The sequence below is a fragment of the Schistocerca americana genome, chromosome 9 (genome assembly GCF_021461395.2).
Source record: "Schistocerca americana isolate TAMUIC-IGC-003095 chromosome 9, iqSchAmer2.1, whole genome shotgun sequence".
Lineage (NCBI taxonomy): Eukaryota > Metazoa > Arthropoda > Insecta > Orthoptera > Acrididae > Schistocerca > Schistocerca americana.
Genome location: NC_060127.1, coordinates 110387577 through 110415310, shown reverse-complemented (window position 1 = coordinate 110415310; position 27734 = coordinate 110387577). Strand labels below are relative to the sequence as shown.

The 27734-nt window shown below is 42.8% G+C and overlaps 1 protein-coding gene across 1 annotated transcript in view; it reads right to left on the bottom strand.

The window, feature by feature from the left end:
• Positions 1-17143: 17143 nt before the first annotated feature.
• Positions 17144-27734, bottom strand: part of LOC124550718 — a 62448-nt gene continuing 51857 nt past the window's right edge. The window contains exons 4-10 of the mRNA XM_047125438.1: positions 18795-19004; positions 18497-18691; positions 18077-18341; positions 17881-18000; positions 17688-17804; positions 17431-17596; positions 17144-17355 (exon numbers count right to left, since the gene is read on the bottom strand). Of these exons, the coding sequence (XP_046981394.1) occupies positions 17316-17355; positions 17431-17596; positions 17688-17804; positions 17881-18000; positions 18077-18341; positions 18497-18691; positions 18795-19004 (1113 nt within the window). The 3' untranslated portion in view covers positions 17144-17315. The remainder of the gene's footprint in view (positions 17356-17430; positions 17597-17687; positions 17805-17880; positions 18001-18076; positions 18342-18496; positions 18692-18794; positions 19005-27734) is intronic.

The following is a 27734-nucleotide window of genomic DNA, read 5'->3' as shown; positions in this document are numbered from 1 at the left end:
CCTTACTTAGCTTGATTGTGGATGCTATTTACAATTGACAATCTGAAGTTCCTTTGGTCTTGGTACGTTAATCTTATTCTCACAGATCTCTGATACTTGACAAAGTGTCTATACATTTCTCTTCATGGCTATGTACAGGAATATGATAATCTTATTAGGCGCAGACTGAAACTTGATTACAGATTAATGCAGACTGACTAATCGGAGGTCTGTACACTCGTTATAATACCTCGAGCGTTCAGGTATCACTGCGCGAGTGTGATCCGCGAGGAGAAAAGGTTCTACGGTAACAACAATCTCATTGGCTGCGTTACATATTAATACGCGGATCGGCTGAAGCAGAATTTGGTCAGTCTCTAAGACAGTGGCATCTCGTAGTGCGGAGATGGACGAGCGCTGCGCCTGCGCTGTTGTGCTTAGCGGGGCGCGCTCTAGTGGGAAAGTTGTGTACGCACTTGACTACGCGGAACGATGTACACAACAGCATACTTTCCCAGCAGTGTACCTTTCCTCGTCGTGTTGATGCTGTCCGACACAGCTTGTAGATCGACAGCCTCTTGAATTGTACTGTGCATATGTTTTTAGGAGGTCTACCTTGGTTCTAGTGTTTCTTTCTGCGTTCGGTGTGTTTCTGAAGACGTGGTTGCTGTCCGTCTCTTCGCCCTTACCTAAAAATATTCCATCGTCGTACCGGTGATCGGACGTTAGGCGGAGTGGTTAGTCGGTTGGTCGGCGTTTAAGTTACCCCTAGTGAGAGTTGCCATCCTGTTATGTGAGTACAACTCTTGGCTGCCTGTCTCACCGCTTACACAGCTGTAGTCACCTTCCTCAGGTCGATCCAGCGAGCACAGTGTATCACTCCGTCTTATTTGGACAATTTGTCATAATTGTATAAAATTAACCCTCTGTTTTAACATGTTATTCCCTTCCCCACCTGTAATTCCAACTTTCAGCCGTTAATAGTTTGTAACACGACTTGTGGCCTTCAGCCGACAAATAATTTTTAATCCTGTTTTAGTGAGGCCTTCAGCCGTCACTATAGCTTGTTACAAGTTATTAAGATTATTAGAAAGGATTTTAGTATTTTTAAAGAGTAATTGTCCACCTTATTTGTGGTTCAGGCCTTCAACCCTTGTGTATTCTGAAATTGCTTGTGGACTTCAGCCCACGAATAATTTTCAACCTTCTTAATCAGACCTTGAGCCGTTGATTGTGTGTAACATTGTTTGTGGCCTTCAGCCGACCAATAACTTTTCTTAATAAGGCCTTCAGCCGTTACTATAACTTGTTACTGTTTGATTGTTAAGAAGAAAATATCTTAGTATTTGTTAATGTGTAACTGCCTGCCTCACTTGTAATTCAGGCGTTCAGCCGTTGTGTATTTGGAAACTGCTGCTGCCCTTCGGCCATTAATTATTTGCAACATTGCTTGTGGCTTTCAGCCAACAAATAGTTTTAGTTCGGTCTTGATAAGGCCTTCGGCCGTCACTATAACTTGTGACAGTTATTAAGATTGTTAAAAGGGTTTTTGGTATTTTTAACATGTAATTGTCAACCTTAGTGGTAATTGAGGCCTTCAGCCGACGAATAATTTTGAACCTTCTTAATCAGACCGTCAGCTGACAATCACTTGCAATTCTTCTAATAAGGCTTTCGGTCATCAGTGTAGTAAAATCTTTTAAAAATATTGAGAGTTTTTTTAAAAAAAAGAGTGCATGTGTTTTCTGTGCAACCAACGGTGACTGATTAGGTCCTGTCCACACCTTTCCTTCTTTCTCCAAGTACCACGTCCCACGTCTCACGAAACAATATCAGGTCATGTATAGTAACTGAATTTGAGGCACGTGCAGTTTTTGAGAGCCACATCACAATGGTTTTGGTCTGTTGTTCGTCCTTTTACTGGCCGTGAACCCCCACTGCTCCATATTAACAGTTTATATTCGATCTCTTCTGGTCCTTTCGACATCGAATCTGAAATTATGAATGATATAAAAATGTTGGTAATGTACAAAACACCACGACGCAGTCGAGAGCTGTGGACATGACGTCTCAAGATGCTGCCATATTCTTAGATTCCAAAAAGGCTTTTGAAACTGCTCTCCACAAGTGGTTTCAACTCGAATTACATAGCTGCAGAAAACCGTCTCCACTGGATGCGAGCTTCCTGCCAGCTCGTAATAACTAATGGAAACTCATTGGTTGGAACCTAAATTATATTGATTGATCGTCAAGAACGTATAATGCAACTTTTCCTCTGTCCTATCAGTATAACTGATTTAAGAGGCAATCTGAATAGCCTTATTACATTGTTTGCGGATGTTTCCGCCTAGTGAAGTCAAGAGACGATGGAATGCGATTAAAAAAAATATTTTGCGAAGATATCTGAATGGTGCAAAATATGGAAATTGATCATTAGCAATAAAATATGTAAGATTGTCATGTTATGGCTATGAGGAAGCTCTGCAAATATTTACTTTACCTTATTTTAATCTAAAAATGTCAAGTTATTAGTATAGCTCTATTTTTCTACCTGCAAATTTTTATCTAAATCATAATGACTGGAGGGATTGGCAAGACGCTGACGAAATATCCCAAGATCCCCTGTCCACAACAATGTCATTAGAGACAGAGTAAAAGCTCGGTTTCCTTCAAGGATGGGGAAGAAAATCTGCTGCGCTCTTTCAAAGGAGGCATTGTGGAATTTCCTTGGAGCGATTGAGGAAAATCACAGAAAACCTAAATTTAGATGGTCGGGCGCTGGTTTGAACTACCTTTCGAAATGCAAGCCCAGTGTACTAACTACTGTGACACCTCACTCGTTGCTAGTCTAAATGGAGAGAGTCCCTGAGCTTTATATCTACATGACAGATTTCCATGTATGAGTAAGCATCTTGATAACAACAGTTTGAGTAATCGAACAGGAGGTTTTTCTTTTCAGTGGATATTGTCCCGCTAGACTCTTGGGCTTAGACATCTCGGATCAAATGCCAGGTGGAGCAGGGAATTTTCTTCGTTCCAGTCCATCCAGGATGCCCCCTGGTTCATTCAGCCTGCTTTCGAATACAGCAGAGGGAATCTTTCCTGGTGGTAAAAGATAGCCAGGGCGCTGAACTCGCCACATACCGCTTATAATGTCGTGTCAAGCGAAACGTTGCACTATAACCGCAGTCAGGCCACAAGCCCATTCACGGGTTGAGTGCTGAAAGTAGCTAGTTAGTTAGTTTTTGCTGTATGGTAATACATAGTTACATTTATTGATATTTTATCTATGAGGTAATGTGAAGTTAAACTCATTATTAGACACACAGTTAAGCTCATATTTAAATTCATAAGTAATTTAGTAATTCTTGGAAAGTGATCAGTGCAAAAGTTAATCAGAAATGGAACATTAAACTGTGTACTGCAACATTCTGTTAAATTTAAGAAAACTGCCCTGTTAGTAATAATACAAGCAAGCTGACTACGAGAAAAACATGAAATGTATAAATAACTACAAAAAATGACCTGCCTGAAAAGTATGTCACTGTTGAAAGAATTGAATCATGCATAAATTATGGATGACCTACCTGTACGTGGAACAAAAAGATGCTGTGCTATTGCTAACTCTAAACTACTGCGGCTGCTGCTGCTATGCTAGTTAAAAAATAAAAATTCAAACTACTAGCAACTCAATGTGCCGTGTACGAGGTGTGGCTAGAAAAAAACCGGACTAGTACTGGTGAAACAATAAAACGAATGCAATAAGGCTGAAAGTCGCGTGGCCTGTCACGTGACTCTCGCTCCTCCTACTGCTAGAGTTTCATCTGCCTCCTGCACTCAGTCTGCCCGTGGCGTCTGTTTTAAGTAGTTGACGTTTTGTCTGTGCGTCGGAAAATGTCGAGTGTACAGAAAGAACAGCGTGTTAACATCAAATTTTGTTTCAAACTAGGAAAATCTGCAAGTGAAACGTTTGTAATGTTACAACAAGTGTACGGCGATGATTGTTTATCGCGAACACAAGTGTTTGAGTGGTTTAAACGATTTAAAGATGGCCGCGAAGACACCAGTGATGACACTCGCACTGGCAGACCATTGTCAGCAAAAACTGATGCAAACATTGAAAAAAATCGGTAAACTTGTTCGACAAGATCGCCGTTTAACAATCAGAGCAGTGTCTGAGTTAACAGGAGTTGACAAGGAAAGTGTTAGGCAGATTCTTCATGAAAGTTTCAACATGAACAAAGTGTGTTCAAAGATGGTCCCAAAGTGTCTCACAATTGAACAGAAGGAACGCCGAAGAATGATTTGTTCTGACATCCTGGAAAACATTGAAAGTGATCCCACTTGCAATGAATCGTGGTTTTTTTTACTTACGATCCCGAAACTAAACGCCAATCGATGCATTGGATAACTCCTGGTTCTCCACGACAAAAAAAAGCACGAATGTCAAAATCGAAATTCAAGGCAATGACGATTGTTTTTTTTTTTTTTTTGACATCAAAGGGATTGTGCACATTGATTGGGTACCAGAGGGACAAACAGTGAATCAGCATTACTACATTAGCGTCCTGGCTACCCTACATGAGCGAGTACGGAGAAAACGGAACGATTTGTGGAGAAAAAAGTCATGGATCCTTCACCAAGACAATGCCCCAGCTCACAGTGCGTTGTCAGTGAAGACGTTTTTGGCAAAACACAACATTCCCATCTTAGATCATCCACCCTACTCACCTGATTTGGCCCCTGTGACTTTTTTCTTTTCCCTAAAGTCAAGTCAGCTTTGAAAGGAACTAGATTTGAGACTGTTGAAGCAGTAAAAGAAGAAGCGACGGACTTACCGAAAATGATCTGCAGCATTGCTATGAACAGTGGAAAATTCGTATGGAGCGGTGTAGAGACCGAGGAGGAGAGTACATTGAAGGAGATAACATGAAATTGTAAATAATTGTAAATAAATGTTTTTTCCAGCATCAGTCCGGTTTTTTTCCAGCCGCACCTCGTATGCTTTAATCTAGGGACACACCTACAAAATTCCTGTGCTAATAAAACTCGTTACTGCAACAATAATTGTCAATTAAAGTTCTGTTTCTAAGAAACTATTTCAAGTTTCATATATATATATATATATATATATATATATATAATTTTGCTTTCCCTAAAGAGAGGAATGCTGATTGATGGAAAAAAAAGTAACTGCATCAACAAAACCTTACATCACTAAGACAAAGTATTTTAACTCTTGAAATAATACAAAGTGAATTTTTAATAATAATGGAAAAACCTCAACAAACTCTCTTTACTTTCTTACAAACACATATGCTATCTGTCTTTGAAGAAAAAGTAGTACACCACATATTGTTATGTTATCATAAAAATCTCAAATTCTGAATTCCTGAACACGTTAATTACTACGCGTGGATGTCTCGGCATATGCGCTATTAAAGTACCTTTAGAAATCATTTGAAAGAATTCGACAAATATTTCTCATATTTCTCCATAAATGCAAACTAATATAAGAAAATTACTGCCGGCACACAACATGGCCTAAACACACCCTACTCCATCAGAAGATACAACCCGGCACCTTCCCCATCTCCCGCCCCCCATCTCCCGCCGGTCTCTCCCTCTCCACACCCCGTATCTCCCCCGTCTAACCCACCCACCCTTCTCTCCCCCTCCACCCTCTCACCCCCTCCACCCACACTTCTCCCCCCTCCCTCCACCTGACTCGCTCCTACTCTCCCTCCAACCGACTCGCTTCCCCCCCCTTCCCTCCACCCGAGTCGCTCCCCCCCTTCCCTCCACCCGACTCGCTGCCCCCCTTCCCTCCACCCGACTCGCTGCCCCCCTTCCCTCCACCCGACTCGCTGCCCCCCTTCCCTCCACCCGACTCGCTCCCCCCTTCCCTCCACCCGACTCGCTCCCCCCCCCTTCCCTCCACCCGCCTCATTCCCCCCCCTTCCCACCACCCGACTCGCTCCCCCCCCCCTTCCTTCCACCCGACTCGCTCCCCCCCCTTCCCTCCACCCGACTCGCCACCCCTTCCCTCCACCAGACTCGCTCCCCCCTTCCCTCCACCGGACTCGCTCCCCCCTTCCCTCCACCGGACTCGCTCCCCCCCTTCCTTGCACCCGATTCACTCCCCCCCTTCCTTGCACCCGACTCACCCCCCCCCCCCTTCCTTGCACCCAACTCGCTCCCCCCCCCCTATCTCAGCCCATGACAGCATTCCACTCACAAGCAAAGGTTCTACTAACAGTTTTTGCAGTGTGCAACCTCTTTGGCAAAGATGTTGCCTGCTATTAGTCAGATGTTGAACCTTGGCTTTTCTGCGTGTTGTCCAAAATACTACAAAAGCTACAATTTTCTGTATAAAACAAAACCCTTACATTTTGACAGATATTACCTTCTTTCCTTTGATTCCCAATTTGTCAGAGCAAGGCAGGCTGTTGTAAGACTGACGCACTATGAAGGAATTATCCGAATGGGACCAAAATTGATGGATGTGATGTACACATACAAAAAAATGAATACAATTTCTGAAAAACTTAAATCTTTTATTAAAGAGAGAGAGCTTAATAAAATGAGAAAGTTAATAACACGTTGGTCCACCTCTGCCAAGCAGACTAACTGCATGCCTTCGTACGCAACCTCTGCTGATGTGCCTGTGTACGAAGTTATACTGAATGCAACAATATCTTTCCGTGCTTCACCTTTTTTTCAGGTGTTGAATGTTCCCTGCTTTTGTTAGAGTGAATGACACACCACACAACTTTTCATAGGTAAGATCGTTCAACAAACGTCCCATAATGCACAAATAAACAGCATATAACAGTTCTAATAAATGAGATGGTTGCGAGTTAGTTGTGTAATTTTAGGTAGTAATCAACACTGAGGTCTGAAGCTGGTGGTGTTGTTACAGGTAGGCACGAATAAATTATATGTGCCCACTCGAGTGTCTTGTCAACACCTGACCAAATGTGGAACCTGTGGCAGGGATGTGCACGAGGGTGATTGTCTGCCTTCTCCTCCACACTGTATCTACTGCAATGGCAATCATACACCCTCCTCTCGAGATTGTCCGATGTATGTAAATAAGCGAGATGTCCAGGAGATCTGAGTAAAAGGATCTGTGACTAGTCAATAACTTCCGAGTTAAGAACTTTTACTATGTTCTCCCATCTGGACTTACAGTACCATTCTTGCTACATCCCCCTCTAAGGAGGCTATGACCACACAGACATGCAACCTCAAATTCAGCTCTGCGGTTGTGAAATTGCCCATTGTCAAGGTAGCATCGTTCTCCCCTCGTCCAGCTGTGCCATCAAACTCTCGCCTCAAGGGGGCAAAATTACCAACTACACAACCGGAGGCCTGAAAGGCTCAAAGAAGTCAAAGGCAACGGGTTTCTCCTTCACCAACTCAAAGATCCCCTTCGACAGAGTTGCCATGTGATACCTTCGCCCCACCGGCCTCTGTGTCGCCGGAGGGCACCACCAACCGTTTTTCTGGGCTGGACTCTGCAGACCAACAGTACAAGAAAGTCAATGCTTCTGTGAACCTTATGAATGACGACGACGACGACGACGTTTGGTTTGCGGGGTGCTCAACTGCGCAGTTACCAGCTCCCATACATATTCTCAACCTTCGCTCAGTCCAATCTCACCACATTCATGAATGATGATGAAATGATGAGGACAACACAAACATCCAGTCATCAAGAGGCAGGTGAAAATCCCTGACCTCATGGAGCAGGATCCTCCGGTCTCTGTAGCCTGCAGCAGCGGGTCTTCACATGCTGTAACTCGGCAGCCACCGAGGTGATACCCCTTCTCTTTTTCCTCATCATGACTCTCCTCCAATGGAAGATTCACGGCCTTCAATCCAACAAAGAGGATTTACGGTTGCTTGTAGAATCAGAGCGTCTTCTTGTACTCTGCCTTCAGAAAACAAAATTGCGTCCTCACAACTGCTTTGAGCTTTCGCATTACTTCCCAGTCCGTTTTGAACTTCCCCCTGAGGTTGGCATTCTATCACATGGGTTGACTATGTATGTCATCCTGTCTGAGAAGCATGACTCCCCCATCTCCCTGACTACCTGTCTTCAAACTGTTGCAGTTCGCCTTTTCCTTCCACACCTGACGTTTTTCCTTCATACCACTTATATCTCTCCATTGTTTGACGTCACCAGGGCAGACATCCTCCAGCTTATTGTGCAGCTACTCACCCATTTCTGCTGCTCAGCGACTTTAAAGTGCACCATCCCCTTTGGGGTTCTTTTAGAACCTGACTGAGAGGTGCCCTCTTGGCTGACATTCTTAATCAACTTAACCTCTTCTGCTTTAACACAGGAGCACCCACATTCCTTTCTGACTCCTCGCACACCTATTCCCATTTGAACCTATCCTTCTGTATTGCCCAGCTTTCCCATCGTCTCGAGTGGTTCATTCTTTCTGACACCTACTCGAGCGGCCAGTTCCCGTGTGCTATCCATTTGCTGACTCCTACCCCAGTTGCAAGCACACCCAATGGCGGTGTACAAAGGCCATCTGAAAACCTTGCTCCTCCATGGCGACCTTTGAAGAACACGATTTCCGCAGTTGTGATGTCCAGATGGACCATCTTACAAACATTATCCTTACCACTCCAGAACATTCCATTCCTCGCACTTCCTCTTTACAACACCGTGTCCTGGTCCATTGGTGGACAGAGGCATGCCGTGATGCAACTTGCGCTCTGAGACACGCTCTCCACGTTTTTAACCGTCATTCTATGTTGGCATACTGCACTCATCATAAACAGATGCGTGCACTGTGCTGCTGTGTTATTTTGGATGTCAAAATACCTAGCTGGATTTCATTCACTAGTTCTTTTAACAGTTCCCCTCCTCCACTGTCACGTGGGCCAACCTCCAGCAGCTCTCTGGCACCAAGACCCATTCCCCAATTTCCGGGCCGACAGTAGCGAACGATGTCATCATGGACCTTATTGCTATCTCCAACACCTTGGGCCGCCATTTTGAGGAAATTTCGAGGGATTCCCACAATCAACTTGCCTTCTTCCATCGGAAACGAGTGGAGGCGGCTCGCGCGATATTCTTCTCTTCTCAGAATCGTGTGTGCTACAACTCCACCTTTACTATGAGGCAGCTACATCATGCTTTCTCTTCATCCTGATTCTCCTCACCAGGGCCAGACGCTGTTCACATTCAGATGTTGCAGCACTTTCTGCTTCATACGTACAACAGCATCTGGGCAGAGGGCACGTATCCCAGACACTGGCGTGAAGCCACTGTCATACCACACCTAAGCCCGGTAAGCACAAGCACCTTACTCCTAGCTACCGCCCCATCTCTATGACCAGATGTGTCTGCAAAGTGATGTAAAGTATGATTAATGCCCCGCTGGTATGGTGGCTAAAGTCTCGCAATTTACTGACCACTGCACAGTGTGGATTTCGAGCGCGCCATTCTGCAGTTGACCATTACATCACTTTGTCCACCGATGTCATGAATGGTTTTCTGCGGAAATCCCAGACTGTGGCCATGTTTTCGATTTGGAGAAAGCCTACAACATCTGCTGGACGACTGGTATCCTCCGTTCTCTTTACACGTGGGGCTTACGTTTCCACCTGCCCCGTTTCCTTGAAGAATTTTTAACAGACCAAGTTTTCAAGGTCCGTGTGGCTTCTGCCTTTGCGGACACCTTTATCCAAGGAAACGGTGTGGCAAAGGGTTCCGTGCTTAGCGTCGTGCTCTTTGCTGTTGCTATTAACCCTGTAATGGCCTGTTTCCCGCCAGACATCTTGGATTCCCTTTTTGTTGTCGATTTTGCCATCTATTGCAGTTCTCCACAGACTTATCTCATTGAGCAGCGTCTTCAGCGATGTCTCGATCGTCTTCGCTCATGGAGCATCGACAATGGCTTTCGTTTTTCCACTGACAAAACCGTTTTTGTGACTGAGCCGTGGTGAAAATTGCTGTTTTGAAGAGCGCACCGCAGCACGTAGTGTGAAGCAGTCGCCCTCCGTTTCTGACGGTGGCGCCGCTGTGGCAATTGCAGCCTTTGGTGTTTCCCTCTGGTGGGAAAGGGGAAAGGTTGCCTGTTCATGTGCATTTAAGGGGCGCTTTGAGCTCACCAATGGGTCAGTCTGGGGTCAGTCTCTCGTCCCCAGCTTGCTAGTCTTCCTCTCGTCCGAATCTGTGAGGCAGTTAGTATCTCTCTGTCGTCCAGAGTGCTAGTATGTCTTTCGTTCGGATCAATCTTTAAAGCCAGATAAATGAGAGTCTTTCCACTCCACCAGTAAGAGAACTCAGCGAGTGGTCGCCCGGTCAGGGCTTAGTTCCTGCATCTGAGTCTGCGCGTTAGGCTGCCAGTCTGCTAGAGTTGCTCAGGCAATGGTCATTGGCGGTTGGATCGATCGATCGATCAATCAATCGGTCGCGCACTGAGACACAAGATGACTTGTCCGCCTTGAGCGTCGGCATGCGTGAGGTCGCCACATGAGTCCGGTGGGCCACACTGTATAGCGAGGGGTAGTGGCTTCGCGGTCGACACGAGAGCAACAGGAGTCAACCCACGACATCGGTCTGGCTGGTGGGAGCTGCGACGCCGTGAGATCGGCGCACCTTCCTGCGTCTGTTGAAGCGGCTGGCAGCGGGCAGTTCGGGAGAGCAATTTGGGGGTGCTGCGCCAGGTCTTCTCGAGAAATCGCAGTTTATTAGAATTTAAGTGATTGGTGATATGTTGTTTCATTTACTTATTAAATTCTACTTGTTTTCTTGGTGAGGTCACCAGCCGCTTTGTTTTGGGGACGTCCCACCATTCTTCTCCATTTGCCCACCTGCGGGAAGGTGGTTATTTATGAATTGGGTGGTCCATTTTTCCCCTTGTGGAGTATGGGCAGTTTAGAGCAACCAGCGGTTCGGGTTGTTCGGCAATCTTCCTATCAATCTGCCGTACGTTAGTAGCTTCCTCTGTTATGTCTGTCAGATTCGGTGTGTTAACGAATTTATTACTTGGAGTGTAACGGCCTAATTCCTGAAATATGTTTTGATCTTGCCTATCATCTTGAGAGGCGGTATCTGTGTACTGTAGAGCATGTTAACTTGTTTGGCCAACGTTGTATAATTTTATTTAAGATTGCATTTCATGGGCTTTTATTTAAATGGTCATTTTAGTACATAAAGTTGCCACCCTTCCACTGTAAGACTTTTCTTAGAAATTAAAATCAAGTTGCACCTTCGCTGGCAAAGTTAATATTTTAATTTTAGTGTTTTGTACCATTTCCATCCCTCCTTATGGGGGTGCATAGTTTGTGTGCTTGTGTAAATTGTTAAAACTTTTAGTTTCCAGATTTGCACAAGTGTAGTCTTTCAGAGGTTGTTGTGAGCGGTCGTAACTACGGCCGTGTCAAAAGGGAGCAGCAATGTTCTCAGCCCGAAAGCTCTTACAGTCAAAAATTTGTTTCTTTCTGCCTCTGAATAAATTGTAATTTGATATTTAGAGGGTGCTTTCTGATTATAATTTTAAATCTGTTTCTTTTAAAAAATGCTTTAGGCACTATTAAAGTGAATAAATTACCATTTGTTGAAAAGGAATTTAGTTATGATTTCATCAGTTACTCCCTGGCAACAACTTCCACGCTCACATAGTGTGATTAAATATGTTACTGTTGTTGATGAATCACTAGTAAGTACAATAAATTCTCAAGAAAATAAATTCCTTGAAAATAAAGCGCGGTTCAGTGACTTTATGGCGGCTCATCTTGGGCATGTTGCTCTACGGTTTTTTGAAATTACGAAATTACTGGGGTTTATGCTCGACAGGAAACTCTCTTGGTCCTCCCAAATGTCTTACCCGGCAGCCCGCTCTACACAGTCCCTCAGTGTCCAATGTGTGCTCAGTAGTACTTCCTGGGGTGCAGATTGAACCACCTTCCCCCATTTATACCGGTCCCTTAACCATTCGAAACTAGAGTATGCACCTCCATCCGTCTTAAGCCGTCTCAATACTATCCACCATCGTGGCCTCTGTTTGGCCACCAGCGCCTTTTACACTATCCCGGTTGAGTCTGTATTCAGAAGCTGCTGATCTACTGCTGTCCTACCACCGTGACTTTCTCCTCAGCAGGTACGCATGCCGTTTGTCTGCCATGCGTGGCCACCCATCCTATGCCTCCTTCTTGGCTGACACCTTTGATTGCCACTATGGATCAAGTCTCTCTTCTCTGTTACCTCCTGGAGTTCACTTTCGGCTCTTTCACCGGTATCTTAACTTCAAAGTACCTGTTACTTTCCCCATGGTTGTGAACCCTTCACCACCTTGGCTTCGTGTGGCGGCCCGTGTTCACCTTGGCCTTCATTCCCTTTCTAAGAACACTATTCCAGCCTCGTTCTATCACCTTCATTTTCACGACCTTCGGATTCAACTTCGCGATAGTACCTTTGTGAACACTGATGGTTCTCAGATTTATCATGGTGTCAGGTGTGTCTTCGTTATTGGTGCCATCGTTTTTCGGTATCAGCTTCCCGCACACTGCTCAGTATTTACAGCCGAGTTCTTTGGCCTGTATCAGGCCACGGAGTACATCCAGCGACACATGGTTTTCAACTGTGTCATGTGACCAGACTCTCTCAGCGCCCTTCGAAGTCTGTGTGCACTGTACACTGTCCATCCCTTAGCGCAATGGGTCCAGGAAAACTGTCACTGGCTCACTCTTGTTGGAGCCAGTGTGATGCTTATGTGGGTTCCTGGTCATGTTGGTCTGCCAGGAAACGAGGCTGCTGACGCTGCTGCCAAGGCGGAGCTCTTTATGAATGTGTCTTTTGCGAACTCTTTGGGACTTTTTTTCTAAAAAGAAAGTAATCTTACAGTTGCTATCAGCTACAATCATGGTAGTGCCAAATCTACCTATGAGGTTTGATCTGGGAGACTAGTCTTGCGTGACTAGTGAAATTCAATGAACGAATCACTTCTGTCCAAAATTTAAAAATGTAAGACTTCTCAATGTCAACAGTTATTCATCCATTATGAAACTTTTTCATAACACCTGAATCAATCTGGTAACAAGAGACTCATGCTAAGTATGAACAAGGCTGTTGACGAAATAATGTATGAAAGCAACTCCAAAAACAAACAAGTCATCACCCTAATTTGGCACAGCACTAGTAATCCAGTAGTAGTATTCTGCATACAGATGGACATTCCTCTACCTTTGAATTAAAAAAAGTTTAAGATTCTTAACCTGGTAATGTATGCAGCTGTAAATTCTTTACCCATTGGAACATTCGAAGTCTGTCTGAAGGAATGATCAGCAAGATTTGAGATACACAAATTCTGTTAGAAAGTATGAAACAGTCAGCAAAGGTAATGTCTGACTGAAAATAGGCTTAAAACTGAAAATATAGAGCTTCTTAATAAACATAGGCTAGAAACTGGCTACCAGCTTCTGTAGAACTAATGGGTATAGTGGATCTTACATACTAATTTATTCCTCGCAGTGTGGTTTCAGTTGCCTAAGACTGCAGTCGTGTGTGTGTGTGTTGTTGATGAAGGCCTTAATGGCCGAAAGCTACAATTGTGTGAGTCTTTTTGTTGTGCCTATCTGAGACTTAGCATATCTGCTATATTGTGAATAGCAACTTTCCTTCCCATAATACTGTAATTTATTCCTCAGGCGACTATGAAATCAGATAGAATTTTAGCCATCTAAATGAAGAACTTACATTTGAAAGTAGTTGTACAGAACTTAAAGAATACAACATTTTAATCATCACTACATACCGCATCCCTGGGTGCCATATAAACTTGGTATTCTAGATAATTTTGGTATATAAAGCTAAAACTGAAAAACTGCTTAAGAAACTAATTATACATGCTGACTTCAATACTGATGTAAGAACTGATGAAAAATTTTCTTCATATTTAAAAACCTGATTGCCACAAATGGGCTAAATATCAATTTTGACCAATGTAAGAGAGTTAGAGCAACTATTTAAACATATATTGATAATATTGTAATTGGAAACAAAGATGATGTAACTTACCAAACGAAAGCGCTGGCATGTTGATAGACACACAAACAAACAAAAACATACACACAAAATTCAAGCTTTCACAACCAACGGTTGCTTCATCAGGAAAGAGGGAAGGAGAGGGAAAGACAAAAGGATGTGGGTTTTCAGGGAGAGGGTATGGAGTCATTCCAATCCCGGGAGCGGAAAGACTTACCTTAGGGGGGGAAAAAAAGGACAGGTATATACTCTCTCTCTCTCTCTCTCTCTCTCTCTCTCTCTCTCTCACACACACACACACACACACACACACACACACACACACACACACATCCATCTGTGTATGTGCAGATGGATATGCGTGCGTGCGTGCTTGCGTGCAAGTGTATACCTGTCCTTTTTTCCATACAACAGTCAGCATCATAATGATAAAGAGGTATCGTGATGGGAAGCCCATTAGCTCCAACATTCACAAATCTCTTTACATCTACATACATACTTTGCAAGCCACAGTTGGTGCATGGTGAAGAGCACCCTGTACCACTAACAGTCAACTTCCTTCCTGGTCCACTTGCAAACAGAGCAAGGGAAAAACAACTGTCTATATGCCTTTATATGAGCCCTAATTCCTCATATCTTACCTTCATGGTCCTTACGTTAATTGTATGTTGGCAGCAGTAGAATCAGTCTGCAGTCAGCTCCAAATGCTTATCAAAAAATTTTCAATAGTGTTCCTTGAAAAGAACATCATCTTCCCTCCAGGGATTCAAATTTGAGTTCTTGCAGCATCTCGACAACACTTACGTGTGGTCTGAATCTACTGGTAACAAATCTAGCAGCCTGCCTCTTAATTGCTTCCATAACTTCTTTTAATCGGGCCTGGAGCCCTATTTTGTACTGTTCATACTGATCGGTACAGTAGGTTAGCCTTGAAGTTATTCTTCTGTAAGTTTCTGAGATGTATTACCAATTGGTCCACCCACTGATTCTTCAACAACTATATCGAGAGGTGGTTAGGTTTTAGTATGGACACTGATTCGGTTCAGTCTGATTTGTTTACACCAAGAATTTGTTATTTTAGGCATACTAAGTGATTTTAGTTTCAGATATAGTGATTATGTTTTACTAAACAAGCACCCAGACACATCTGAGAGGAAAGTGAGTTCATAACAGACAGTTTTCCTTTGTTACAATCATTTGTAGTAATAGAAATATGGTTTGTATTGCTAACACCAAAAAATCATGTTTGGTCAATATTCTGGCTATAAATATCTGTTAAAGCTTAAATATGATTAAATTGCAAGATTTTGTCTCTGCTTACATATGTTAAATGAGTGTTAGCTGAAATTACTAGTGGCTCTTTTGTACTTTTTCCTGCAAATGGTTTAGTTATTAATTATTGAAGCACATTTACAACTTTTAAGTAACAATGGAAAGGAATTTTGTGGAGCTTGATAGTGGAAACCTCTCAAAATTTCATCCATTTACGGCTTATGCCCACAGCAAAGTCAGCTTCACCCTTTTTTTCCGAGTACATAGCGATTTTTGAGAGTGTGTGGTTAGACAGGAATTTAACAGCACAACTGAACTTACTGCGGATGAAACACTAACAGCAATAAGTTCAAGTAGTAAGTAATAAGATTTAAAACCTAAAGTTGCTGCATGTACAAACTGCAGCAATACTTCTATTTTACTACTTTGTCATTTATGCTATCGGACATGTGACTTGGACATGACGGTCATAAATATCTTGGTTAGGTACTCTGGGTTGTTGAATGACTACTTTGTGTGTGCCAACACTGCACTCAGAGTGAAAATGGAAAAGTTGTATAGAGGAGGACAAGAAAGCTAGTTATAAGGTAACTGCAAAAAAATATTAAATGCAAACATTGTTTGACTTTAATACAAGCTAACATAAAATACAACTATTTGCACATATTTATCTTACTTTTATGATATTCTTTTTTAGTAGGGGATACTGGATATCCTTATGACTCGTGGCTCCATGTACCAGTGACTAAAACTGGCCTCTCCACTGTTAGGTAGCCGATCAATCTAGCCCATATGACAGATAGATGCATTGTGGAGAGTACGATAGGACACTTACGCACCAGATTGAGGTGTTTTCTTAAACACAGGTTACTGGAGTACAACACAGTGAAATCAGGCTTCATTACAAATGCATGTGCAGTTTTGCACAACAAATGTGTGAGGGCTTTAGGCGTAAGTGAAGGAACATGGGCAGATCAAAGTGACAGCAGCAGTGATGAAGATGAGCCACCACCAATGGTGAATGAATGCCATGCGAGAGATGCGTTGCTGCAGGAGGCTCGATTTGTCAGAGCAAGAATTATTGCCAGGTTGCCCCTCTTCCACCTTCTCAAACCTAAAACCCTCGTAGGGCCCATTTGTGTGCTCAAAGACAGTCTGTGTCTCAAATTTTCAATAACGTGGAACCCTGGTGAATTTCCTCTTGCAGCTAATTTATCATATATAATAACAATCTCCATTTTATATCTTTGCACCAGTTTGCATAAAAATCGCACCCCACATAAACCATTTTCTGCACAATAACTAATTTCTTTCAAACAATGGAAAATCCAGGTTGGAATGCAACAATACGAGAGAAGCAAAGTTGCTACTCACCATATAGCGGAGATGCTGAGCCGTGATAGGCACAATAAAAAGACTGCAGTGCAGTTTTAGCTCTCTGAAAGTGCAGATGGGTGTGCAAGTTGCGCTTGCACGAGTGTGTGTGTGCGTGTGTGTATGTGTGTCTACTGCTGACAAAGGCCTTAATGGCCGACAGCTATGATTTGTGAGTCTTTTTATTGTGCCTATTGCGGCTCAGCATCTCCACTATATGGTGAGTAGCAACTTTCCTTCTCTCGTATTGTTACAATTTATCTTTCAGTTATGCAGTCTCTTTCAAGATGGAGGCAAACTTGTCACAAATTAAAGCTACAAATGCTGTGAGACAACCATCTTTGATTTTTATGTAATGAAAATGACGTCAACTCATTACACAAGAATTTCATTACTCAATCAGCACAAATTATCTTTTCAAAGGAAATCAGCATGTTACTATTTCCTCAGTATTTTAGTGAAGGTGTTGTTTCATTAGTTCTGTAATGAAAGTTTGAGTCAACATTTGTAGAAACATGATTTAATATATTTGTATCAAAACATCAATACATTTGGACATGATGTGATTTGTACCTCTGAGGTGAATTTTTAACTTTTAATTATACATCAGTGCTTGCTTCGAGTTCAATGTCTGATTAGAATATAATATAATTCAAGCAAAATTTCACAGTTTGCACTACTCATTGTCTCTCCTATGCGTCAGGTACTCCTCCAGTCTGGAAGAAAACAAAACAGTTAAACAATAAATAAAATCCAAAAAAATCAAAACACAAAATTTGTTTTAAACTTACGCCTTCATGACTCCTACAAACGCCTCAGCTGCATTTTCAATGGCAACAGTTCTGCGTTCTTCCAACTGAAGTTGTTCACGTCTGATGGCGTTTTGCTCCTGCATGCACGTCACCTGTTGTCTGGTGATATCCACCAGAGGATCATCATCTTTTGTTAATGTACCACCTAGATGTACCAAAACAATGTAAATTACAAGATCTAAATATTAAGAAATTATAACTTCTGTGGGTTAATTTCAGGCAGTAATGATACTTACCAGAACTACGTTTGCGCTTCTTCGAAGTTGTTGTAGCATGTGAAGATTTAGTTAAGTGTGAAGCAGGTATGAAACCTGATGTCGAGGGTACACTTTCTTCTAGTGAAGCCAACGATGCTGTAGTCAGAGCAGGTGATATATAGTTTGATGGAATATCCGATGCAGGTTAGCCTCAGATGGTAATGATACTTACCAGAACTGCATTTGCCCTTCTTCGCAGTTGTTGTACCACATGAAGATTCAGCTACGTGTGAAGCAGGTACAAACCCTGATGTAGAGGACAGGGTACTTTCTTCTAGTGAAGCCAACAATGCTGTAGTCAGAGCAGGTGATATATAGTCTGATGGAATATCCGATGCAGGTTAACCTCAGATGGTAATGATACTTACCAGAACTGCATTTGCCCTTCTTCGCAGTTGTTGTACCACATGAAGATTCAGTTACGTGTGAAGCAGGTACAAACCCTGATGTAGAGGACAGGGTACTTTCTTCTAGTGAAGCCAACGATGCTGTAGTCGGAGTAGGTGATATATAGTCTGATGAAATATCAGATGCAGACATTATGGTTAGTCCTTCCACAGGAAGGACAACATATTCATCCATTTCCATTGTATCTTTGTTATCTGAGTCATTTTGGGTGACCTGACCTGAATCCTGCAATACAGAGTTACATCAGTTGAATTTAGGTAATCTTTTCAAGGCTCGCTGATCTTTACATGAGTGAAGGTAGTAACTGTACAGTTATGAAGTAAGACTCAGAGACAATGACATATACATATCTTGCGCGAGAAAAAACAGTACACTGATACCTGATGCGCTATGTTTAGGGGGTCTGGTACTTCTTCATGTCCATAAACAGTGCATGGACCCAAGAAGTCAAGAAGCCGCTCCTCAAGAGGGGTCAGGGGCTTAGCTTTTGTACTTAGTTCTCTTCCTGTTTTCTGCAGTTCCTTCTTTACTAGAGAAGCTTTGGCCTTTACATCACTTCTCCAGTCTTGCCAGGACTGATACAAAAAGAGACGAAAATAGAGATAAATAAATGAGCTGCAACATAGGTTAGTGAAAACAGTCTGTAATCAGTAATGCATAACAGTATTCATATGATACCTTCATCCATTTATCCGCTGTTTTTGATGTTCCATTTGGCAGGCTGTTGAGCTCTGTTGCTAGTTGTTGCAAAAGTTTCTGCTTGTGTCTGACTCCATCTGGTCCTGTGTATCTCCCAGTCGCTAGTTCCGCATGTTTTATCATGAAATCTAGCATCACTGTTCGCTGCTCCGTGGAGATTCGCATAAACTGATGTTTTTTGGACCTTACCTACAAAACCACAGATACACATATAAACTTTATTCATGTGGTCTTAACAGTTCTGTTCTTTGTGTGTGGTACATTTGAAACAACACCAGCAACTATGCAGTAAGTCATTTTATTATTGTCGGGATTCGAATAGTATATCTGGCTTTCATTTGCATCTAATAGCATGCTTTATCAGGAACGAGTTTAACTGATGTCATAGTTCCAGGCTAATCAAACTAAAATAAAAGACTGAACGAAGGAAGAAACCAAATCACTTTCTGACCATTTCTCTACTATTCCATTCTCGAATTATAGCTCTCAGCTGTGACCTAATGGCTACAATTTTTAGCAAAGGCTACAAATACTGGTTGAAACTGATCAAGAATAAAGTGACTTACCACATCCTGAATCGCTGGTTTTTCCTTCAAATAAAGCACCCATAAACAACAAACACAATAGCACTCCTCAACGTCATTTCAGTGTCATTGGGATGTGAACCTTCCAACATTTCTGCTGATATTTGAATAATAGTATGTATTCAAAAACACATTTTTTGGTACTATGAAGAATAGTGTGCCTATGTTGGCTGCTAGGTGCTTTGGGTTTGTGGTGCTCTATACACTGCATTGCGTATGCACGGATCTGCAGCCGCTTGCTTTCGATTGGCTGGCACGAGGAGAACCAACCACAGCACCTCAGTTCTCTAGAGTCGTGTGGCATTGTTTCCAAAATGCTTACAGAATAACGTGAGGCCTCTCCTTCGATAATCAGGCAAGTCACTGCACTTGCCTACCAAACTGAATGGCAGAGTGGTTGAAACATATGGAACAAGACACTTGGTACGAATCGCAAACACTCGAGGAATACTCAAATGTACAATGCACTAGTGTCCTATATTTGGACTTCTTCACAAATGAACCACACTTTCCTAAAACTCTTCCAATAAACCAAAGCTGACTGTTTGACTTCCCTACTACAATACTTACATGCTTACTCTATTTATTTCATATTGCTTTGCAATGTTATGCCCAGATATTTAAACAGTGTGACTGTCAATCAGGACACTACTAATACTGCACCCAAACATTATGGGTTGTTTTAACTACTCATCAGCATTAAATTACATTTTTCTTATTTAGGCTACCTGCCATTCATCACACCAATTAGAAGTGTTGTGTCCTCCAACAGTCACCCAACTTTGATATGGACCCACACACTACAACATCATTAGCAAATAACCACAGATTGCTGCCCACCCTAACCACCAGATCATTTATGCATACAGAAAATAATAGCTGTCCTGTCACACTGTCCAGGGGGCACTCCGGCCGATATCCTTGTCTCTGATGAACACTCGCCATCAACGACAACATACTGGGTTCTATTACTTAAGAAGTTTTTGAGTCACTCTCATATCTGTGAGTGGATGGAAGCCTTAGACTCTCTTAGAAATTTTACATAGGACCAGAATTTTCTCAGATTCTTGGCAAGGTCTTTTGCTCAGGTATGATGGTGGAAGTTGTTGTACACTTCGTGCACTGACCTTCTTATGGACGCACGCATTTCTACTAACTTTCTCCCGTCAGAAATTTGTGTGCTCTTCTTTGAACTGATAGTGCAACAATCTCTGTTAATCAGTATTTTTCAAATTTGATTATTAAACCAGAGAAGCTTATTTCCATCCTTAGTACACTTACACACTTACTGGGCACATAGATCTCCAGTAAGTAATTTACAATCCGTTTAAGCTCTGCCCATAATCCTTTTACAAGTCATCCTGCTGCTAAATGCTGTCCATTTACTGTCTAAGTGGGATGCTAACAACTGCTTATCTGCTTTTTCTAGCATAAACGCTCTCCTGGCTTTTTTGATGGATATGTTAACTTCAGTAACCATTGTCACTATAGTGACACCAAGATCACCAATACAATTCTCTATACTGTTACTATGAGGTCTGAGCTGTCTGTGCCTACAAGGTCTAAAATATTTACAATGTGTGTGGGTTGTTTAACTAGTTTTTCACAGCAGTTTTTGGAAAACTGTTCAGAAATACATCACAAGACTGCCTGTCCATACCAGCTGCAGTGAATCCACAGACATCCCAGTCTAAACTCGGTAGGTTACAGTCGCCTCCAACCAGTGCTGCACGATTAGGGCATTTATGCTCTACTGACTGTTGACTTTCTGAAATGGCTCTAGAACTGTCACAGAGGAATCGAGCGGCTGGTAAAAATAGCCAGCAATTAATTTCGTTTCATTTTGACTTGTTATACACAATCGGATAACTTCACTATCACACTCAACTTCACCTCAACAGGGACAATATTTTTGTCAACTGCAGTAAAAATTCATGACTTGTTAAACATCTTGGATCTTTCTACTTTGGATTTCAGTCAGCTCCCAGTCTCAAGAACAATTAGAGCCGAAGAAATTTCCTTGAGGGCAGTACATTAGGGAAATTTGTTACAAATACTTTGCCAATTTACTGATGTAATTCTGACAGTCCAAGTTTCGTTACTTTGAACACAGTCTGACTTCCCTTTCTGCATAATGTCTGGTGAGTGTATGTCAGAGTACATCAAACTACCATCTTGCCTAAGAAACCACAATGTGCCCTCCCCAAGTACTCTGCTACCTGAGTAGCTGCTTTCTTTGTGTAGTGCACTCTTAACCTATCAACGAGAGTCCTACAAATTGCTGCCAATGCTGCAGGTGTAGAAATATGTATCCCAGACAATCACAGAGTCAGCAAAGCATTTGGTTGAGAGCTTCACTTGGCTACAAACAAAAGGACCCTGATCAATTCTGGGAACAACACTGCAAATTTCGAGCTCTGCTTGCACCTCACATACAAGGCCAGCATTCTTCACCATCTTAGCCAGTTGCCTGTATGAATGAGGACGTTCTCAGAATGCATGTGACAGGCATCATTTGTGCTGATGTGAGCCACAACTTCCACACAACTGCAGCAGGCAAGGCCATCTCCCCATCTCAGAAGAGGCCCCTCAGCAGACATACCAAGCAGCTACTGGATTTGTTTCCAGCCCTGAATGCTGCTATCTTCCCATGGGACTCCATAATGCACCTAACATTGGAGCTCTTGATAACTAGAAAGTCCCCTTCCCCCCACCATGTGTGCCTGCTTGGACCTTGTTGAACGAACGACCACCTGTTCACTCACAGGTCAAATAGTGAGGCCAGACAGCCAGCCTCCACATCCCATTTACACCCCAGATTTTCTGCCACCGCTACACTCCAAGGTAGTAGCCTGAATGTTGCTGAACTTAGCACGAAGCGCATTCAGCCATTCTCAAACTGCAGCCAGCTTCTCCTGTGTCTTCACACAGCATGCGTACATCCTACCCATGCTAGTAAGACTGACTGAAGAAGTAAACTATAAAAGCAGACAAAAACCTAGGTACACAACATGCTACCCTTCTGATGCATCACCAATAGACACTGATGCCTTCATTAGCTTTGCAGCTGGCTGTTCAGAGTAAATGAAAACTGTGCAACGGACTGCCTGAATTTGAACTTACAAAACATGAGACTGACCTCTTGAACAGAAAAACATGCACAAAATTTAAGAAATATGCTGCTAGTAAAATGCAGGAAAAGTTAAACACGTAATGTGTCACTAAGGAGAGGTGTATCAGCGGACAGCTGGGGCCTGCCTTAGACACAGTCCAATTGAAGCCTAAATTTGGCAACACATTTGAATCTGGCCCCACAGACATGAAAAACTTTACGAGTTCCTGAAACATCTCAATATCATTAGCAATAACATCCAGTTCATCATGGAACTTGAAAAAGACAATGCCTTGCCCGTTGTCAAAGTTCCTAACCATCACAGATGCAATGGATGCTCAGCCACAGTGTCTACAAGAAACCAATGCACACTAAGCTATAACTGCCTGCCATGAAGTATCCCCTGGCACAGCACCATACTGGAGACAATGTTGATATTTGGTATGTGGGGCACTCAACTGCGCTGTCATCAGCACCCGTAAACAGTCCCAATTTTTACACAGTCCAAATTATTCACATCCAATCTAGTCACTATCATGGATGATGATGATGATGACAACACAGAGAAAATTCCCAACCCAGCTGGGAACTTAACCCGGGACCCTGTGATCCAGAGGCAGCACTGCTAGCCACTATACCATAAGCTGTGGATAACACCATACTGTTACACACATTGCTACATAATACAAGAAAAACATAACATGCTGATAACTTGCACCACAAGATGAACATGGGGATCAATGGGGCGTCCAGGGCATCCCACGTGTCTCCTAACTGGTTCAGTACTGTAGCCATTCTGTGTACTGCTCACAGTGAAGTGTGGCAAGCAGTGAAAGACTTTCCAGGAGGACCTCCCTAGATCATCTGATGAACAGGTTTTGGGTGCTATCTCTGGCTGACATAGTTCTTGGGCCAGATGCAGTCACTCGATCTGTTCTAGAGGAAGCCTCTCAGCCCACAAGGTATGGGGATTCACAAAGGGTGGAATTACTACCAGTTTGGAGCTCTAACATTAGGTTGAAATGGGGTCCCTCACAGATATGGCTGCCCAGGAGGGGAAGCCTTTCCAGATGTGGAAAGGCTGCTTCTGGAGGTTCTGAAGAGCACAGGGTGCAGCCAGCTGAAGGTGGTGGCTCATGTCAGAACTAACAATGCATGTCATTTTGGACCGAAAGAGATTTTCTCCGGTTTCAGCCGCCTAGCCCCAGTTGGGCTTGTGAGATGGAAGGAAGAACTTGGCATCTATAGTATCATTGACAAAACCAACTGTGGTCCCTTGGTACAGAGCCAAGAGGAAGGTCAGAATCAGATGCTCTGACAGTTCTGTGACTCTGTAGGCTGCGGATTCCTTGACTTGTGCCAGAGGGTGGGGGCTTTCCAGGTTCTGCTTAATAGGTCAGCGGTCAACTGCACACAGGATAATTGGGGCAGTGTCGAAGGGAGTGGGAGATATTTCAGGTTAGAGTGTCAGTCTAAAAGGGTGCAGGACAAAAACAGAAAGGTAGGCTATGCAAGAATTGGTATTGTACTTGTAAATTGTTGTAGCCGTGTTGGAAAAGAACCAGGGCTCTGTTCACTAATAGAGAGCACTGAAGTTCAAAGCATTACAGTTATAGAAGGCTGGCTAAAGAGAGAAATAAATTCAGCTGAAATTTTTACAAAGGACCTAACCATGTTCAGAAAGGGCAGATTAAATACAATTGGTAGTGGAATGTTTATTACTGTCAGAAGTAGTTTACCATGTAGTGAAACTGAAGTAGATAATGTCTATGAGTTAAGGTGGGTAGACATTATATCTGACAACCCAAATACACTAATAATTGGTTCTTTTTACTGGTCCCTGAACTCATATCATACAGTTGCTGCACAGTTCAAAGAATACTAGAGTCTCATTTCAAATAGGTACCCCATTCATAGATTTCAATCTACCTTCGATATGTTAGTGAAAATACTTGTTTAAAGGCGGTGGTAGGCATAAAAGGTCTTCAGGAATCGTTTTGAATGCAGTCTCAAAAAATTATTTTGAACAATTAGTTCAAAGGTCCACTCAAGGTGTAAATGGTTGCAAAAACATACTTATCTCTTTGTAACAAATACTTCTGTGCAAACAGGGAGCATCATGATGGATACAGTGATTAGTTATCAGAGGGTTGTTGTAGCTGGACAAAATACTGTAACATCAAAACCCACCAAAAGCAAACACAAAATAGTCTACTTAAAAAAAAAAAAGAATAAGGCAGTTAAAAATTTGCCTAAAGCTGCTTTTCTAAGACACAGTCTCCAATCCTTCCAGTTTGACTATGCAAGCGTATATCAGATGCGGTTTCAATTCAAAGAAATATTATCGACAGCAACATTTATACTGGATGATAGTTATTGAACTATATAAAATAAAATCGTCATAACTTCTGAATGGTTTGCATTAGGTCGTCCGAACTGCATGGTTGGCCGCAGGGCGTGATGGGAATTAGTATGAGCATGTGCACGCAACTTGTTGCTGCCAGCCATTTGCACATGAAAATGTCATGCTACAGTGTGCCTAAGCATTCAGTCCTCCTGAAGGCCTACTACGTGAGCAATAACAGTCCAACTGCAGCTCAAAGGAAGTTTGCAACTGAGTTCAAGCTGAAGACAACCAGTCCAAGTGTGCTAACAATCAAGAATTTGATTCACAAGGTTGACAGAACGGGTAGTGTTCATGATGACAGCGGTGGGAATGCAGTGACAACAGCTGAAAACATAGAGAAGACACGTGTTGTGTTTCAAACCAGCCCCAGGAAATTGATCAGACAAGCTATGCAACAGGTGGGAATCAGCCAGGAGACAGTATGATAAATTGTTTTTGAAGACTTGCATCTTTTTCCATAGATTAAGGCCCAGGGCCATTACTGAACTACACAAAAAATCATAAATTAGTTATAAACTGTGCCATGCACACACTTTGTTCAACATGTAAATTTTCACTACAGATATTCAAATTTATGTTATGACATTTTCGATATGCCTCCCATGATTGGTGATGATGGGGTGCAGGCAAACAGTGCTATTCTGCATGATCCCACTGAAGTGTCGGAACATTGATGCTGTCAATGATCTCATGAATGCATTTCCAGACGTGTACACACACACACACACACACACACACACACACACACACACACACACACACACTTTTTCCACTGTGCACAAACTCTAGGCAATGATCAATGAGAGATTACAGAACAAAAAAGGTCTGATGAATTTATGTCTAGAAATGCTTGGTTTCCATGCTAGAGACCATTTATTCAATCACACATTGCTATAAAGACTGTAGTCTAATACACGCTGTACCATGCAGCCACAGTAACATCTGAACAGTGAAGAGCAACATGAATATGCTGCTCCAGCATCTCATAACCAGAGATCGCACAGGTTGAGATCCAGTGAATGAGCAGGCCCTGCAACTGGACCCCTCATCTGATCCATCGATCAGGGAAGACACGATTGGGATGCATACAAACATCATTGGTGAAGTGGGCTTGTGCACCATCATGCAGCAACCATATAATCCTTCCAATCATCAATGTCACTTCTTCCAGCAGGGGAGGCAAAGTCACCCACAAGAAACACTGATAGTTCTGGTCTGTTAGGCGATGTGGCAGGAAACTGGTCCCAAAATACGGTCGCCAATTAACCCCAGCCCATACATTTTGGCAAAACACTGTTGCAAACATTCAATGCTGTGGTTGTTGGTGGCGGAGATAGGCCTCCTGATACAACATCGCTGCCTGCTGCCCGTTTCCATTTGCCTTTGTGTAAGTAAACACCTTGTCAGCATGCTCTTGATATGAATACAGAACCATTTTGTACAAGGCTGTATCACATCCATCACAAAGTTAGTCAGTCTAGTACCTCCCGCCACAGAAGTCGAGCATGTGCCAGAGCAAATGGACGTGGTCAGACCATAGAGGGCTCCACGTCCGTGGCGGCTATTCCACGCAGCGAGGGCACCACCGCTACGCCACGTGCAGACAGCGGCCAATAGCCGCTCCCTCCGGTTTTGTATATAGGGACCCGCTCTGCCCTAGTGCAGTCAGTCTGGTATTCACTCTGGATTGCGTTTCTATCTCGGCGGTACTGCGTTCTGGTCTTTGCTTGTTGTTGACATTTGCCTGGCTCTGGTTCCGAGTGGATTTACTGTTGGTGTTTTGTGTTGTGGTTTCTACAAGCCTCCGTTGTTTATCTCTTCCTTGTTGTGTCGGTAATAGTCGGTCATGGCCGGTTGTCGTTGGTCTGCCGTCCGACTCGTCCTTGTGTTTACCCGGTGGTGCATGCTACACCGCCGGTGGCTTCCCCGCCTGGCGGCTCCGATCCGCAGCCCAAGGCATTCCCGCAGTTGCTTTTGCTTACAACAGTCAGCAAGAGATGAATCTGACACTACATTACCAATTACTATGGCTGGAGAGGGCGCTAGGGCATGATGTATGAAGAAAAGTACCACCTGCTAGGAGGAAACCATGAAACTGCAACTATTGCTGCATGGTACAGCGCTTATTAGGCCGCAGTCTCTGTAACAAAGTATGATTGAATAAATGGTCTCTAGCATGGAAACCATGCATTTCCAGACGTAAGTTCATTAAACCTTTTTTGATCTGTATCCTCTCATCGCTCAACCCCTAGCATTCAAATTCAGTTTTTAAACAGGGTAACTTTTCTCCTCCATCACAGAAGCAATGAAAACAGGAAAATATTATGCCAAATTTCAAAGAATGCAAAAACCCCCAAGATTGGCAAAGTTTTAGAGAAGCTCGAAATTTAGCACAAAATTCAAAGCAAGAAGCTGTTAATATTTTCCATTACGAAATTCTGTCTTAAAATCTGTATATGACCAAAATTTCTTTGGATTTTCTGCCAAACACACCAGAAGAAAGACACTGCTTTAGTGGCACTGTCATCCATGACATCACCATTATCACACAGAGTTACTACATATAGTTCTCTGAAATTCCTTCACCAAATAAAATGCAGTAAATTTTCCAGAATCCAAATCTACAGCAACTGCCAAATGAGTGACTTAGAAGTAGATATCCTTGGTATAACGAAGCAGCTTAAATCGCTTAATAAAGGCAAGCCCTCTGGTCGAGACTGTATACTATTCAGACTTCTTTTAGAGTATGCTGATACAGTAGCTCCATAGTTAGGAATCATGTACAAACATTCACTCATAGAACGATCTGTACCTGA